General features: G+C 50.3%; 1 protein-coding gene across 1 annotated transcript in view; it reads right to left on the bottom strand.

The window, feature by feature from the left end:
- TBX15 (T-box transcription factor 15) overlaps positions 1-12,263 on the bottom strand; it is a 94,775-nt gene extending 82,512 nt beyond the window's left edge. The window contains exon 1 of the mRNA XM_084273079.1: positions 11,976-12,263. Coding sequence (XP_084129205.1) covers positions 11,976-12,177 — 202 coding nt within the window. The 5' untranslated portion in view covers positions 12,178-12,263. The remainder of the gene's footprint in view (positions 1-11,975) is intronic.
- Positions 12,264-17,409: the final 5,146 nt, after the last annotated feature.

The following is a 17,409-nucleotide window of genomic DNA, read 5'->3' as shown; positions in this document are numbered from 1 at the left end:
TTTTCTTAGCAATAAGAAATGTGGTATGTGTAAATTAATTTGCATTAGAAATTGCCTCAAGGTATACCTATAGAATAAATAAGTACACTCATTGCAATAATGACTAACGTTCTCTCAGGCACATAAAAGGACCTGTGTATACTGACAATTTAAATTTTAATAATATAAAGCACTGAAATGTTTGATTTTTATATACAATGGAAAACAATAAGTTACAGCCAATGAAACCGTGCAATAAAATAAACTTAAAACAACTCTGTGTGTAATATCTATTGATTATAAATGGGCTGCAGGCCCGAATAAAAGTAGCAAGAGTAACAAATAGGTTTTAAAATATTATTCCAGAAAATCCTGTGGAGTCCACTGCAAGAGAAGATATTTCCTCTAGAAGAGTCTTTAAAATTTTTCCTGAAGTTCATGATTTTTTTACAAAAAGCCATGGAAGAACAAAGACCACAGCAAGAAACCTTTTTCATTTTCCTGAAAGCTTCCATTTATTTGAGAGGTTTTCCCCTTTTTTATCCCCAGGCCTCTTAAATATCTAAAATACACCAAATTATTCCATTTGGTTGTTGTAATGTACGGAGTTGCCTTCATAAACTATTTTGAACAGATATTTCATTTATAGGAACAATGCCATTCATTATTTGGGGGAAAAACAAAACAAAATTAAACAAAAAGCACAGGAGGGTACCCAGATGCTGGGAGAAAGTCTGAAAATAGTTTCTAATTCCTCCTCGTGCCACAAGCAGCCGGTGGGTAGGAAATGAAGTCCTGAACTGCTCCCCTTCCTTCCTTGTTCTTCTCTTCCTTTCCCCAGGATTATCCCCCTTTCTGCGTGTTTTCTACTCCTTTGCCCCTGTCAACTCTTCTCTCCCTGATTTCACCATCGTTCCATCCCCAGGAGGATCACTTACACGTGAAACTCAACATTAAAATGAAGTTAATGGGACGGTGACCGGGTCCGTTCACCAGTGCATTATGTCCTTCATCCCCTCCAAGTGAGCCACTCAGAGCAGTATGGGGCAACCAGTCCTCATCCGGGCTGAGCTACAGTACTTGTAGTCTTGATTTGTCATTCCTCTAGCATTTCTCAGCCCAAGGACTACCAAAGCCCAGGGACAACCCAGTCCAGCGTGTGTCTGAGAGCACAACAAGGAGCAGAGTATCTGACATGGCGAAAAGGACAGAAGCAACAAACGCCGCGGACATTTTCCACCCTGTTTTAGGGCTGAACTGCTTTTCTCTTAAAGGCTGTAACCGTACTGGATTACCTGTTTGCATGCCCCACATGTACTCCATCAAGCCTCTCTCCATTTTTTTCTAAGTCAATTATTTGGGAGTTACCCTGGATAAATGATGCTCACCGCCTTAGCGTAACAGGAGCGATCAGTCCTGAAACAGCCCTAACAAACAGCCACTCCACAATCGAGTCTTTCATCCCAAGAAGCAGAATGAGGTTGGGTTTCTTTAGGTTTTTTTCCTGAAGCTGCATTATGGCTCTATTTTCACAAAAGCTATTAATTATTGCCCGTTTCTATACCAGCGTACTGCTAGGCGCTTCCACAGCTGCCCTCCCTTTTCCCCAGCCCAGGCACAATTTCCTGAGTTATGGAAAACAGAATCACTGTGTACAGAATAATCCAAGCAGCCTGTAATGGGGCTCTCTGCTGCTCCAACAGCATTGCGGGGTCCTGCACAGCAGAACTGTGATGTTGCAGTCCTACATGGGCAACACTCCCGAGCACTGAAGTGAGTATAATGCGACTGGCTTGCTGCTGGGCAGATGGAGACTTTGCTAGGGTTGTTTGATGGTAAATGAAGACTTTTATGTATTTGCTCCAAGGAGCCCGGCACAGGAAACCCCCAAATCCTACAATAATAAATCTTCCGTTTATCTTTTAAATTCTGGAGCAAAATAAGAACCATTAGGCACCCACTGCCACGCGCTGTGCTCTGTGTTTTCCCAGCTTCATACAACCTTCTGGCACAAGAACATTAAGCTTTCTGAAGTAAAAAACAACTTCTCAGTCTAAAAATAACAGCATCATTGCCTTTTATGGCACACTGTTTTATTACATTACACAATAAAAAGGCAGGGGCACTTAGAAATTGCAAAGAAGGGCATAATCCGGAAACCTGTGTCTGGTCCACACTGGTAATTTTCACACTACCAGGCATTTGCAGGAAAACTGAAGAGTAGAGGAAAATATGATCCTTCCGTAGCATAAAAGTGATCACCCAAGCATTAACCTCACTGTCATGATTATTTCGTTCATACAGGCTGACACAGTATTCTAGTAGACAAAAAAAAAAATCCCCATACATCCGTCAAAATTATTCCAATCCTGGCAATCGTACTTGGGGACACAGGGACACAGGGACACACACACACACAGAGGCATGCTACTTTCTGGCTATCACTGTTCAGGGCATCTCAGAGCGGAAATTAAGCAAGAGGTCAAGATCTCTGTGGCAATTACTCGTTCTTAGCACCACTGAAAATAAGGTCACAAAAGCTGTGCCCTTGAAAATCAGCCCCACAAAGTCCTTTCAAACGCAGGTGCTCAGCACCTGGCAGAATCAGGCCTTCCTTCAGCAGAGCCCCCACTCTGCCTTGGCTGCGCTGTATTTTGCAATGTCACAGGACACTTCCAGCGTCTTTGTTTCCTAATTTTTCAGACACCTGGTAAATAAAAGAGGAAACTCAGGGGCAATGCACAGCTTTGCAAGAGGGTTTTTCAACTAAAAATTTAGGATTGCCAATCCCCATTATTGCCTGGTATTTTATTACAGGATGAGGCAGCAGCAGAGTCCAGTCCAACCTTGAGGCTGAAGTCTGCTTTCCAAAAAAGCCAGCAGGAGTGTTTCCATTAAGGGGATATGAGGGAATGCTCGACAGCTCATCTACTGTTTATTCACGTGGATAGGAAAGACTGGCTTTTGCTTTTTTCCTCTGCAAAGTGCATGTACAAGCACAAAGCTGGACAAGGGATGCCAGGGCAGCGCTGGGATTGTTTCTTCATCAAATTAAGGGATGCGTGTAGAAGTGATGACAATAATAACTGACCTTTTAATAGGCTCCTCTGAGAGGGATTGAGGACAATCCAGTGTAGCAAGCAGGTGGGGGAAAAAAGAGTCTATCAGTGAATGTCTCCATTTATTCCCTTCTTCCTCAGCAGGCGCAAACATAGAACTGATCAGCAGGCATTTCAGGGATAGAGCAAGAACCTATTTCTGAAGACTCATTGTATGCACCATACATTTCTAAATGTCACGTGTTCTCTCCCTAGAATTATTTGCTGTCCAAAAGCATCCACACAATCAGTCAGCACTTTAGGTATCTTATTTAAGGCAACTGCTATTAACTGGTGCAGGTTCTTAAGAAGCCTACAATGCACAGTTCTTCTCTTTCATTTAAAGCAAAGACATTCTGGTGTCCTCAGTTTTGCCCTTTGTTTTGGGGTAGATTTCTGACAGGGGAGTTTTCTATTTCCTGAAGATCCTTAAAGTAGAGGATTGGTTTTCTTAATTCATTGGTCACGGGAAAAATGTTAACACTGGCCAAGAGTGCATTGAGTCAAAGAACTGTAAATCATTCATAATTATTCTGTGTGCCCCAGCCCACTGATTTTCGAACAATTTTTGCTATGGCTGCATTCATATAAATGTGCAGATTATTAATATGGTCTGTGGCAGTTCTTAACCAGTTGGTTAAGTCCCTTTTAGAAACTGTAAATCATTTCTTTTAAAGGTGGTTGGCAGTCATTTCTTCCCAAGCTCCATTCCAAGAGCTACAAATGTGGACATTGCTGAAAATGTCCATTGAACAAGACTAGAAGATTTCCTTCCCAAAGAGCAAAGGCCTTAAGAAGAATGACCAGGTGCAGATATAGTCCAGTGAAACTGTACTATGTCAGGGATTGAATTCTACCATGCAAAAGTTTAGCTCAACTTACAATATAGAGAGAGTGAATTGACCAAGAAAACACAGCTTCATGGAAATGAAAATTTATTTATGAAATGCTACAGAATTTGGCAAATAACTTTGTTACAAGTACAAAGATTGGGAAGCAATTTTGAATGTCCAAATGCTTTATTTAATTACTATCTAATTTGAAATGTTTTCTTTTTTTTTAAATTGCAAATAAATTGTATAATTTGTTTTAAAATTATTTTCAAATTAATTTAAACAAGGAGGTTTTGGGATCCATTTTTTAAATGGTTGTGCAACTTTAAAATCTGAGGTGTTCTAATGATACAAGAATAAACATTTAAAGGATGGCCAAAATCTAAATTTTACTGTCTCTCAATAAAGTTAAAAAAAGAATCTTTTATTCAGCCAAACCCAAAATCTTGAAAGCTTCCTTGACATCTTTTTTTCTTTTTCTGCTCAATCCCCAGGTAAAAAAACTCTCCTCAGAATTCCTCTGTTGCTAGGTGCAGTCTTCCCTCTAGCAGCTGCAAATATAGGGTGAACATTGAACCCACTGTCACAGGGGTTTGACTGGGACAATCCTTTCACCATCTTCACAATACTTCCAGATCTATGGCTTAACTGAGCAAATGGCATATGGAAATATTCTTGTAAATATTATTGTAACGAACGCTTTTGTCATTTCTTGGATTGATTTACTGATCCATTGTTTTCTGATCTTGCAGAATACACAATTAAAAGATGTCCCTGGCATGAATGTTGTTGCTAGAACTTGAGTTAGCATTTCATTTCCTCTCAGAACTTTGAAATTTCCTAATCTGCTTTCAAAGATATTTCTATTTAATTTTGCCATTGCACCATGTTACCTTCTCCCTAGCCCTTCTCACCAAAGGGTGCTACAGCTTTCTCCACAAGAAGTGCACTGTCACGGTATTTTGAGACAGCAGGTACTTCTCAGCCAGGAAGGCTGGAACCATAACCTATGGAAATAAACAACAAAAAGCTACACCAGGACTTTTTCCTCTGAAATTAGAAACATCTCAATGTCGCTGCACAGTACTTTCTACCTGTGGAAACTCTCATCAGAATAATAAGCTGGAAAATCCAAATCTTTCACGGCCCTGCTACACAGAGCTGCTCTGGGCAGGGTTGGGTACCAGAGCACTGGGAAGTCCCCAGCCGGCCACGTTTCCCTTTGCACCCACGTGCCCACTGCTGCTCTCCTAACTGCGCCACACAGCTCCCAGGCTGGCAGATACTGACCGTACCCACCCCACTATCAGGATTTAAACATCACGTCCCCTCCTGTTGCTGTGAAGTAGTTGTACTGCTCAGGTAGACATCAGAGAGCCAAGGGCTGAAATCCTGTAATTCCATCAACAAGCCCCAGCGATCTCGGCCTCTCCAGGCAAGTCTATTGATCTCCGAAACACTGTCAGGTTTAGAAAACTTAAGCTTCTTTCATTAAACTTGATTTTACATCACCAGTGTAAGCTACAGATCTCAATATGGACGCTTGGGGTGATTTAAATCACACTTGAATAGATTTTACTTGCAACAGGAACTGATGTAAATGCCATATGAGCCGGTCTCAATATATCCAGGAATTTTCCAAGTGCTCTCAGACTGGTTTTAGTACATTTTTTAAACTAATGTAAGCTTATTAATCTAGATCAGAAGGCAGAAAAAAAGAAAAGTTTTAAAAAAAAGAAAACCAACAACACCACGCTTTGACCTTTGAAGGCACAAGTCTGCCAGCAAAGATTCATATGGGAATCCAACTGATTAAAATAGGAACAGTGATCTGTGTGAATAGAGGTGACTTAAGTGACACCAACTGTGTTGTAAAACCATGCAAATGCTCCTTCCTGAATGTAGCACTCTTGGAAGACATCTTTCAACTTTTCCATCTGAAAAAAGCATCAGTTTTCCTTAAAGACAGATACAGATAAAGCAGGACGCTTCTGCCTGAGGAGAGGCTAGCTGGGCTGATATTTGATATAAGTGTTCAGTCCCAAGTGAGAGGAGGGAGAAGTGATTGATGGTTTGTAAGGAATTACTTGACTTTTGCTTGTAACAGAAGCTTTTTGGATTCCCCCAAAGTTCTTGTCAAAGGCAAGAAACCTCTTTTGAAACAGCAGCGTTCCCCTTCCCAGCAGATGGGATCAACCTGCATAAAATACGCTGCAGAATGAAAATGCATATAAAAGAGAAGGCAACATTGTTTGACACGCTGACTTTTTTTCTAGCACTCCTCTGCTCTGTAAGACTCGTCTCTACTCTCGTATCACCTGCGTTCTCCAAGCCGCGCAGCAATCCGCCCCCCCGCAGGAAGAGCTCCCCACAAGCCCCGCAGCAGGAGCTCAACGATTCGGCAAGACGCGCGTTACCGCAGAGACAAATCGTCTCGCTCTCTGCCTCCTCTGTCTCCAAGGGTCAGAGTTGCATGAACCTGACCTAGGCAACCCCTTTCCCAAGCGCCCACAGGGCTCCCCTGGCTCTCATCTGGACAGCTCCGCTTGCCCCCTGCGACTGTCTCCTCTGGGAAGGGTGAGAGCACTACCACTGCGGACAGAGTATGGGGAGGGAGAGCAAAGGCATTGTGAGGGTCAGATTTTCGCGTTTCCTTCCATCGTATGCACAAGGGAGCAATGGATTTGAGCTCGGCATCCACTCTTTAGGAAGCAAGCTGATGCTCCAACAGGTGGGATGAATTCATATAACCCGGCCACGCACACATTTGTTAGGAAAAAACTCACATCAGCAAACCCCAGCCCTAAGCCCTTCTGCGAAAGGCAACGCTGACACTCTGTCTGACACCTTGCTACTACAGAACACTGCTTCTCTGTGAGCCTCAAGCACCGTGAGAAGGACAGGGTACACCAACTCACCCTACCTCAGGAAAGAGACAAGAAAAAGTCCTCTGCCAGCTCTTGAAATCCTAGTCCCGTCCGCGGAGCGCTCAAACAAAAGCTGAAGTGAGAAAACTACATCTGGAGTCAAATTAAGTCACTCCCTACGCACGGGTTTAACTGCCACTGCCTAAAAAACAGGACTTCATCAATATGAAAATGCAGAAGCAGTGGGTGGGGTTGTGTGTACATATATACATATATTAAAAGCATATCACGTATTATCAATGAAATTTCTCATGCTCTTAAATTAAATCTGTTTGCCTGCCAGCGAGTTGCATGGCTCCCGCACCCCCGCGGGGCGGTGGGGGTTTGCCCCGGGGGCAAGGACGGGCAGGTACCCTTGCGGCCGAGAGGGATGAGGCTGGATATTCGTGCAACCTTCCAGAGCCGGCAGGAGAACCGTGGTAAAATAGATGGAGGTTTTACTCTTGCCAGCCACGGAAGGCTTTGTCAGGCTATCGGATCTTAATCTTATGGATAAGCAGCTGTAATAAACACGTTGTAGGACTCAAAATGTGCCGTTCGGTTCTCTCTCATTGCAAAGCTTCGCAGTAGTTCAGTAACGTAGCTTTAGAAAAAATATATGGAACGAAAACCAGCTTGAAATGCTATGTATTCGCAGGTTGACCAAATTGAGACTTTCAAAGAGGGTTTTGGGGTGGGTTGGGTTTTTTTGTTGTTGGCGGGGGGGGGAGTGGACAGTTTTCTTTTAACTGATGTGTGCGTTTTTAATGTATGTAATCAAATATACCAATGGGATTTGTGAGATGAAGAGGGCACGGGAGAAATTCGTTTGCAACCTCGCTGGCGTGTCGCTGTGCGAGGAGCAGGACCTTTCCATCTCCGAGAAATTATAAAGTTTTAAGCCGACGCATTTTTCTCGGCCCTCGAAGCGCCTGTGAGGGGTCTCTCCGTGAGGCGACCCCCGACCGCCTAAGGGAGCAGCCGTGTTTTTCAAGGGGGAAACCCTCCGAGAGACGAGCACTCACCCCACCCCGCCCCGAAAGAAAAAAAAAAAAGAAAAAAGAAAACGAAAAAAAACCCCAAGCTCCCCACCAAAAAAAAACCCAAAACGAACCCGCCTTAAACTTCGGAAGCGCTGGGAGCGCACTCGGCTCTGCCTCGGTCCGTCCCTGCGCCCCTGGGGTGGCAGAGGGAAAGGCCGACGAAAGCCACCGCTGTAAACGATGGTAAATAATATATACATCAAGGGAGGCAACGCCTGGGGCCCCGTGACCTTTCCGCTGCTCAGGTTTAATCTATAAATACCCAGAAGACATCCGAGCCCATTGTTTTGCTGCCCTCTGAAACCGAACCTGCCAAGGGGACGGAGGGACGCCCGCCGCAGCCTGCGCCCCGACACCCTCCTCCTCTCCGCAGCAGCGGCGAGAGCCGAAGGCCGGCGGAGGGTGCCGGGCGGCCCGGCCCGGCGGCGGGGCAGCAGCGGGGGTCGCTCCGCCGAACCCCGGGGCGAGCCGAGCCCGGCCGCGGCCCCACGCGCGGCGCGGCGCGCCCCGAGTAGACGAGGAGGGGGGAGGAAAGCGGGTGAGAGCTTTGTAATCCCGAATTCCTTCTCACAACTTCGTGATTAAAAACCCGCACGTGATTAAAATCCGGTTTTATCCCCCTTTTAAATGAGTCTCGTAAAACAGCACATTAACTCTGGCGACAAGATTCATGGCTGAGACATAAATAACTCGGATGCTCGGGAGCTGGTGGGGTTTTGGGGGGGCGGGAGGGGGTGTTGGGATTTTTACAAACCTGGGAGATTTATCCGTTGGCTTTTCTCACCTTCCCCCACGCCACCCCCCGACCCAGCACCTCCCAGCCTGCCACCTCGCCTCTGGCTCCCGGGAAGACGCGGCCGCGGAGAGGGTCTCTCGGGCACTCGAGGCGACTCGGGATCGCCGATATTGTCGCAGAAGGGTTTGGGCACGGCAGGAAAATCGCACATAAGGGGGTCAGGATTTTCGCCAAAACGAGGAAACGAGAAGCGCTGCCTCCCACCCACCCTCATCCACACACACATACACACCCCTACATACACACACACACCCGCCCCCCAAGGCTGGATGTTCAGCGCAGAGCCGCACCGAGAACGGCCAAGTCCCCACGCCGAGAGCGGAGAGGGGCCGCCCCGCCACAAGCTCCCCGCTCCCCCGGGGTGTGCCGAGCGCCATTCGCGATGGGGACGGGGAGGAAAATCCCCGCGAGACGTGGCCAGCGCGTGGGAGGGGGATCCCGATGTCCGCCGGCACGGCAAAGACCTGCGGAAGCTGCACGGAGCCTTACTCTTCCGTGGCGCGGTTTGTTTCCCGGAGGCGAACCAGACTTTCAGTCCCTCCTGAGCCGAAGGGGGTCTGTGTCTGTGTGTGTGTGTGTAGGTGGGGGGGTTATGCGAAAAGATTAATAATTAGGGCTAGACCGATCTGCGTTATCGCACGCGAAATCGACATATCATTTCCCAGCGCATACTCGAGTGTTTGGGGCCTCCGTTGTAAGCACACCCGCACCCGTAGTATCTCCAGCAGAAGGAGCAACCCTGTGTTACTCGCTGCGCTACTCGGAGGCAGCGACTTTGAGTTTTGAACCTTTGGGACGCTATAAAAACTCCCCGTTTCTAATTTTTTTTTCCTTATATCGCCGGAGATTTGGCAAGTTTAAAATACTTTAGGTGTAAAGTTTTTTTCTTAATTGGGTCTTGTAAAGATGGAATTTGGTGGCCATTATACAGCCGCTAATCAATTTTCACCCAGCAGCAAAGGTATACCGCGGAGGATTTAGGTTTAATGAAGTGACTGTGCAAATTACAGTCGTGGACTTTATTTAAAGTCTATCAACCTCCTAAAAATGATTTCTCAAACTGTTCTTGATTTCCTTTGCTTTATGAAAAACATCACGTTTGCTTTCTAAGGTTTCAGGCACTAGCAGCCATCCTCTCGCGCTCTCCAGTCTGGCACAAGGGGAATTTTCCAGCTTTTTTTATTTCGAAATCATGGAGAAATGGGCAAATTAAACTTCTAGACCGTCCAAAAATGTATCCTATTGTAGCTAAAAATTAATGAGAAACAGTTCTAAAAATTAAGGTTGATGCACATATACGCTCTGTTATTGGAAAGCGGCTTTTTTTGTCGTTTCGTTCACGGATTTATTATTTTGAACGGGGGAAACTCAGAAACCGTGAGCAATCTTTTTTCCTGCTTTTTTCTTTTTTTTTTTCTTTTATTGGTATTTTGATCGCTTCTATCCCCTCTCCTTAAAGGGGGCCCGTCGCCCCGCTAAGATAGAGGTGTCAGCAGCATATTTTACCTACTTCTTTCCAGGATTCGCACCGGGAAGGGCTATTGCTGCTACAAGCAAATTGAAATGCAGTTCCTTGGGAGCGGAGCAGACCGGAGTTCCCCGTCTTTCCGTCCTTTCCCAAACACTCAACAGATTTATTCGCAGCAGATATTTTGGATCTCTAATCCTTTCTCTTTGCTTGCTTGTTTTATGCTGGGTTTTAAGCAGCTGATGGTTATTGATAGCGCGGGGAACATCACGCAAATAAAATAAAAACAAATTTAAAAGGTGTTTTCTTCTCCAAGTGCAGCGAATTGGTGGAAATTTCTGCGCACAGAAATCGCTTCACCTCTTCCCCCCACCCGAATATTAAAAGGAAAAGTAAAGAGAGATTACCTAAAATTCGCTTTCTCCGCGCACTACAATTGTGAGAGCGGGGCCGCCCGCTCCGTCCCATTTTAAGGCGCGGGGGGGTGGCGAGAAGGGCGCGGAGGCAGCGGGGGCGCGGAGGGCAGAGCCTCGCAGCCCTCGGGGGTCCCAGCGGGTCCACGGCGGCTTTCGCGGGACCGTCGTTTTAGGCCGGAGAGAAACGACCCGGGGGAACAAGAGCAGACCGAGGGTTTCGCTTGAGCCAAGCGGTCACTCCAAGCTAAAGGCTCCCTTTTAAATAAAAATAAGTCATCAAATAAAAGCTTAACATAAAGGTCAAATAAAAAAGCACGAGGGAAGTCTAACGCTCGCCCTCTCTCGCTCGCTCTCCCCAAATACCCTGCAGCCGACCGAGGGGCGCTGCCTCAAACTCCCCAGTTCCCAGGAGGTGCCAATCTCAGCTGGGGGAGCCGGGCTCCGAGGAGCCCCTCTCACCCGCTGCCCCTGGCGCTGGCCGAGGCCCTTTTCCCCTCCGGGAGCAGCGTCCCTGAGAAAGGGGGTGGGGGGCACCTCCCTCACCCGCTCCCCCCACGCCGCCGACGCTGTTTGCGCGCTCTGTCCAGGGAGCGGGGCGAAGCTGCGGTGCTGAGCCCCGGCGGGCCCATCCCCGGCGGGCCCGACCCCGGCGGAAGGGTCAGATCTCTCGCCCCTCGCTGCAGGAATGAGCCCGGCCCGTGGAGATCTCGGGTGGGAGCTTGCCTCGGGGGCGTGGGTGCGTGTGCAGCCGGCCCCTGCCGTTCCGCGGAGCCGGCTGCCCTCGCCGCGGCGCAACGCTGATCTGGGGCGCCCGCCTCCTCCTCCACCGAAACCTCCGGTTAAGGTGGCACCGTCTCCCCGGGGCAGACTCGGGGTGGTGGACCGTGTCTCGGAAAGGTGCACGGAAGAGGAGAGGGGTGATCCCTCCTTGCCGGGATGCCCCACTCCTTTGCCCCCGACCCCCCGCGGCGCTCCCCATTACGGTCGGGAACCTTCGGGGCAAGGTGAAACGCGTGTCCCGAGACATCCGGGAAGGACTATCGCGACCGGGAGGCGCGGAGAGGGAGGAGAGAGGGAGAAGGAGGAAGCGGGACACACACTCGCCGTTCCCTCCCGGGAAATCATAGAGTTGAGGAAGAGGGGTGGGGGAGGAAGAGCCGCAGTAGGTAGGAGAAAAGTCCCCATAAGCCGGGAAAAAAAATTAAAAAAATCTAAAGAATCTCTGCAAAATCCGTTCTGTCGTTCCCCGTCCCCGTCGTCCCCCTCCTCCACGGTATTTTCCTCTATCCCCGATCCCGGGTGCTTTCCGGGACGCGCTGCCTCCCCTGCCCGGCGCCGCTCTCTCGGCGGGCACCTCCCGGCCGGGCTCAGAGGCGGCGAGCAGCAGGGAGGAAGCGGGGCTGGGGGATTCCCGAAGAGAAAGGAGTTGCACTAACCGGGATTGAGGTCCAGGCACTGAGTCGGGTCTTCATTGTCCCCTAGCTGACCGTTGGGGCTGAGGCTTTCCATGGACAAATCCAGCCCCTTGTCCTCCCAGTCTCGCAGTTTCCTCTTTTTATTTGTCCCAATCAAGGCTTCTACCGAGAAAGCGTGAGCTCGGGAGCTGAGAGCCACCGCCGATCTTCGCCTCTCACTCATCTTATCCCCCAGCCCAGACCCTTGGGCAGATGAGCGGCCAGCGGCTGGGAGCGCAGAGCTCGGGGACCAGAGGCAGAGCCTCTAGACTCTTTCTCCCCCCACCCCTCCCCAACTGCACCCCCAGAAGAACCAGCCCTCAGTCTCCTGAAGGCACTACATGAGGCTGCAGATACTCCGTAGGCAGAGCCGGGAGGGTGTGCTCAGCCCAGGTCCCCAGCACTTGCTCAGAGGGGCTGCAGGCTGGATTTCATCTTTTTTTTTTTTTTTTTTCCTTCTCCCCTTTCCTTCTTGTCTCTCTCTGATTGATCCAAACTTCTGGGATTTTTTTTTTTTTTCCTCCAAGAGTTTAGCAGCCTGCGTGCGCCTGTCAACCCCCCCACCCCCCCCCCCCCCCAAAAAAAAAAAAAAACCAACCCAAAAAAACCCCCAACAACCCTCTAACTGTCCCCGGCCAATAGGAGGGAGCGGTCGGGAGAGACCCAAAAGCTGCGATCCAATGGGCAGGGGCGGGAGACTGGGGCTTCAGGGCGAGGAATTTTGGCCATCTGAGTCCTGGAGCACCGGCCGAGAGAATTAACTGTTTGAAGAACGGGGAGCCTTTAGGAAACCCGTAGCTCTAAATGCAGAGAGGTAACAACCCCCGCACTTCCCTTCGCAGCACCCACCTTCCCCGGGGGCCGCCGCTGCCTGGTCCCCACGCAGAGGACCCGAGAGGGGCTTTTTACCACCACCCGCGGGTGCCGGGTGCGGGGGTGTTTTGAAAAACGTCATTCGTGCCATGCGTTACTTGCGGATTCGGGGCTTGGCCCGGCAACGGCAGCGTCTCGCGGGGGGGTGAGGGGTGGGCGAAGTTTTACTTCAGAACGTTGCGCGTCCGCGGAGCGGCGCGGGGTGACGGGGCGGCCTGCGCTGGGCTGGCGCCGGCAGCGGCGCGGCAAGACCCGGGCGCCCCGCGCGAGGGAACCGCCTTCTTTTGGGGAAGGGGGATTATTGTTATTATTATTATTATTATTACTATTATTTTTTCCGGGTTCTTTTTGCCACCGTCGCTGCGGCGCGGGCAGACCCGCTAGGCACAGACTCCGCCGGCTGCCTGGGTGACATTCAGCGCTGTATTCCTGCTCGCTCGCCCGCTCTGCCCTGAAGCCCCTTCCAGGCTGGGGCGGGTCCGCAGCTGTTCCCACACTCCTCGGTCGCGCGTGGTGCGGGCTCCCCACCCCCCACACGTGTCCCGTCCCGTCCCCCTGTCGTGTGTCCGTCCCCCCCCCCCCTCCCCCAGTTGAAAGGGAACAAGGACTGCATTTGAGAAGGTGAAGGAAGTACCGGGTGTTTTCACTAGCTGATGGGACCACGGAAAAATAGGGGAAGTCAAGAGAAACACCGTCTAGGGAAAATACAGAGGGGAAAGCCCCCGGGGGTGGGTGTGCGTGTCGTATATGAGGGGATGATAATTCGAAAAAAAAACCCAATGAATACTTATAAAGTAAGGGAGGGAAATAATATGGATCGAGCCACGATGGAAAAGCGGACGAGGATACACAGCAAATTTCAGGAAGGGACTGTATTTTGGGCTCCGATACTCCCCAAAGGCACAGAGCTGCTCCGGGGGACAAGCGATATGTTTCTTAGGCGCGGTTTTAAGATGGGGCTGCGCACAAGTGAAGGGGACAGGAGAGGGGAGGGGGGGAAACTTCCTTTATCTATCAAAATGACCTCACGGTGCCCACGTCTCCGTGGTACGGCGAAGCCCTTCAGCCCCCTCTCCCCGGCCTAAAGCGGTGGCTTTCGCTGGCGTGGCAACAGCCCGCCGGGGTTCACACGCACGGAAAGGGATTTCGGATTAAAAGCGAGAAATAAACTGTTTCATCGGGAAATCACGGACAAACTAAGCCCTGCTATCCAGACCGAGGAGAAAGTTTTGTGCGTCCCCATCACCCGCAACCTCACACCCACACATCCCACCCCACTCCGCCGCCGGTATTTTTCCCTCCCCTCTTGTACATCGCTTTTGCCAGGTCACTGTCCGAGGGCTCAGGAACGGGCACACCGGCACTGCCACACGGGGTGTCCCTTCTCAGCGCTGCCCCACTTCGCAGGGACTTGGAGGGAGCCGGCAACAAGACTGACCGGGGAGCAGGGACCCGGAGGGAAACATGCGCTTCCAACGGTTCCCCCAGATGTGTGTCCTTCCCGTGGCGAAGGGGTGTCTCCCATAAAAACAAACGAATAAATAAATAAATAAATAAAAATACGTTTCCCTATTTCCGAAAACCTCGGAAACACTCATCTGGGAGACAGACACCGAGGAAGACTTTTAAAGAAGCTGGAGGGAAATTTTAGAAAGAGAGCCCAAGAAAACAGAGGAATATTTATAGCGCTTTAGCGAGAGGAAATGGTGTTGGAAAGGCAGGGCGATTTAAACGAAACTCGGGGGCTGATGTAAGAGCTCAAAAAATACGTTTTCCACAAGGTTAAGTGTGGTTTTACGGGTCGACAGTTTAAAGCATCCCCGACCACTTTTTGGGTCTCATACCTAGGGGCTCTTCAGGCTGCCGCTCGAGGTCTCTAAGCCGCGTCGGACCACCCGGCGCCCGGCCCTGGCAGCGGGACACAGCCTTCGCCGCAGCAAGCAGAAAGACGGCGAAGTTTCCATGCCAATAGCGCTCGTAATTGACGGACCCCAAGGGACGATACCCTTTTGCCAGGGACTGGAGAGCAGCTCCCCGCGGTCCCGGGAGCCGTGTCCGGGTGTGCAGGGACAGACAGCCGCCGTCGGCCGCTCCTCTTCTCCCTGTCGCTGCGACAATGCCCGGGAGATTTATCCCAGCTCACAGCTCGCCCTACATCTGCCCGTCTGCACCGGGCGGTCCAAAAAGCGATAAACACGAAGGCGTTGCAGCTTCTTAGGGCGACCGGAGGGAAAGGGCAGCCCCTGCAGCGACCCTGCGGTTCCGCGCACACGACGATGTGTCGGGGGGAAAAGGGGAGGGATGGGGATGGGAATGGGGATTGGAGGGGGGGGGAGGGAGGCAGTGAGCCAGCGCTGCCCCCTCGCAGGCATCTCTGCCCCCTGCGCTCAGGGGGCTCGCCCGCAGAGAAACCCGCGCTCCTCAAAGCGGGAATGGGATTTCCATTCAGCCGTTGCACCAAAAATGTCCCTGAGCAAAACGCATCCGCTCTGCGCCGCCGGCACCCGGTTCCTGGGGCTCTTCCCAGCCCGAGCCGTGTTAGGGACCGGGGTCCCCGCTCCCGCGGCAAACGGCGTAAACCTGGAATTGGCCTGGGCTTAACAATCTGGATTCATTTGCTGAGGTCCGACTCTGACCCCCGGCAGCCAGAGATGAATGTGTCCCTTTGCCAGGTCTTTATTCCAGACCCTTATTCGCAGGGGTAGATCCCATTAAATCCAGGAAACTGCTCCCTGGAATAAAGTGGCAGGAACAAGGGTCGCAGGGCCAGGCCCCGGGGTTTAGAAAGAAGTCATTCACGCCTGCTTTCCAGTTGTCGCGGAGCGAGCCTGAAAATATTTGTTTATATGTGGATATTTGGGAAAATGAGAAATAAGGGGAGCCGGCTGTGGGGCGGGAGTGCTATCCAGATGTGTTGCTCGCAAGGGCTGAGCCCAGCTTGTTCCAAATCCTGCTCTACAGCAAGGACACCCGTACCGACGGTCCTTTACCCAGACCTCGCCCGGGGATCTCTTTTTTTTTTTTAACTTTTTTTTTTTTAAGTTAGCAATTGAAAACAATGTTAAAATGAGTCAGCGGGTGCGGGCTGAAGGCTGTCTGCTAACGTGAGCGAGTGATTTACTGGAGTTTAATGCAACGTCGATTGTCTTTTCAAACGGGCCGGAGGATTTCGATCCGGGCGCGCTTGTGAGAAGCGAGTTTGACGTGAACTCAAGTCGCCGCTTGGAAACTCGAGCGAGGTGATGTTCCCGGGCTACACGGGGTCAGTTATTGTGACTGCGGAAAAAATACGCCTGCAATTTATTTTTATGGTCGGCACAAACGGTATTGTTGCGTGTTATTAACTAATTCATAATTATATCCCTATTATGCCGTCGATTCGTTCCCCCCCTCCCCTTCCACCCGGTTTTCTCGGGCTTTGAGAATTGAACCACCGCAAAATATTTACAGTCTCAAGTGTTTTTAAATGGGCTTTGTTTGTGTTTTACAGAATAAAAATCTCTATTAGTGTTTAAACAAACACCATGCCAGTCTCTTAAGCCTTCCAGATGTTTGCAATAAAATGTCAGGTTTTGCCTTTGGGACTCGAAATAAAATTTAACTACCTTCACCCTGTAATTATTCTTTTAGCTCTCCCTTCATAAATTTATCTGCTTTCTATCAGGAGAGAAAAAAAATCCGATTATACACTTGGACTATAAAAAACAGCCACTACTTTCCCTCCATTTTACCAGGACTTCTCCCCCACTTGTTTCGGCACCGCAGACCAACGCGCGTACATAATTTCTGGCTCTCCTGTTTTCGGGACGGCAGAAGGAGACCAGGCAAAGCAGAAACGCATCAGCAGGTTTCCTGGGTTTAAGGCAACAAAATACCTCGTGTTCCCGGGCCTGCCCCCACCCCCTCCATCCCTCACCCCTCCAGTCCCATCCCGGCCTCAAGGTTCCCGGAGGGGAGGCGAATTGAGAACTTAAATTGTCCCTGAACTTCCTCCAGCGTCTCTTCTTCGCCGGCACTAATCAGACCTGATTGCATTTCGGAGCCTCCCCGTGGAGCTGTTTGGAAATAGGCGATTATGATGAATAATTCAAACAAAGCAGGTTCCCCTCGCAAACAAAGACAAAAGTCCCAGCTAGACACCCTCCTGCCTTCTCAGCTACTAACTTGGAACAACACTGGCAGGGTTAAAAGCCGTGCATTTCGTATTTACCACGCCAAACTTCAGAACAACCCGGAGCGATAAGCGAGGGTCTAGACGATCTCTTTTTTCGTTTGCCGCACACAACCCCCCTCCGCCTGGCTACAAGCAGGGCGGCCGTGTTTCTGCAGCTTTCAGCCTTCCCCGCACGCAGACAGCCCGCAGACGCGCAGGGGCGCGCCCGGTGCCCTCCGCTCCCTGCGCGCTGCAGCCCCCGGGCACAGCCTGGGGGGGCGCCCGCCCGGGACACCCCGCTTCGCACCCGCGGGCGCCCCGGGACCCACTCCTGGACTGATGCTGCTCCTGTCACCTCTTTGCTTATGATTTGTTGTTGTTTTCTTCTCC

This window comes from Gallinula chloropus (genome assembly GCF_964237585.1).
Source record: "Gallinula chloropus genome assembly, chromosome: 1".
Classification (NCBI taxonomy): Eukaryota; Metazoa; Chordata; class Aves; order Gruiformes; family Rallidae; genus Gallinula; species Gallinula chloropus.
This window is presented reverse-complemented; position numbering and strand designations above follow the sequence as displayed.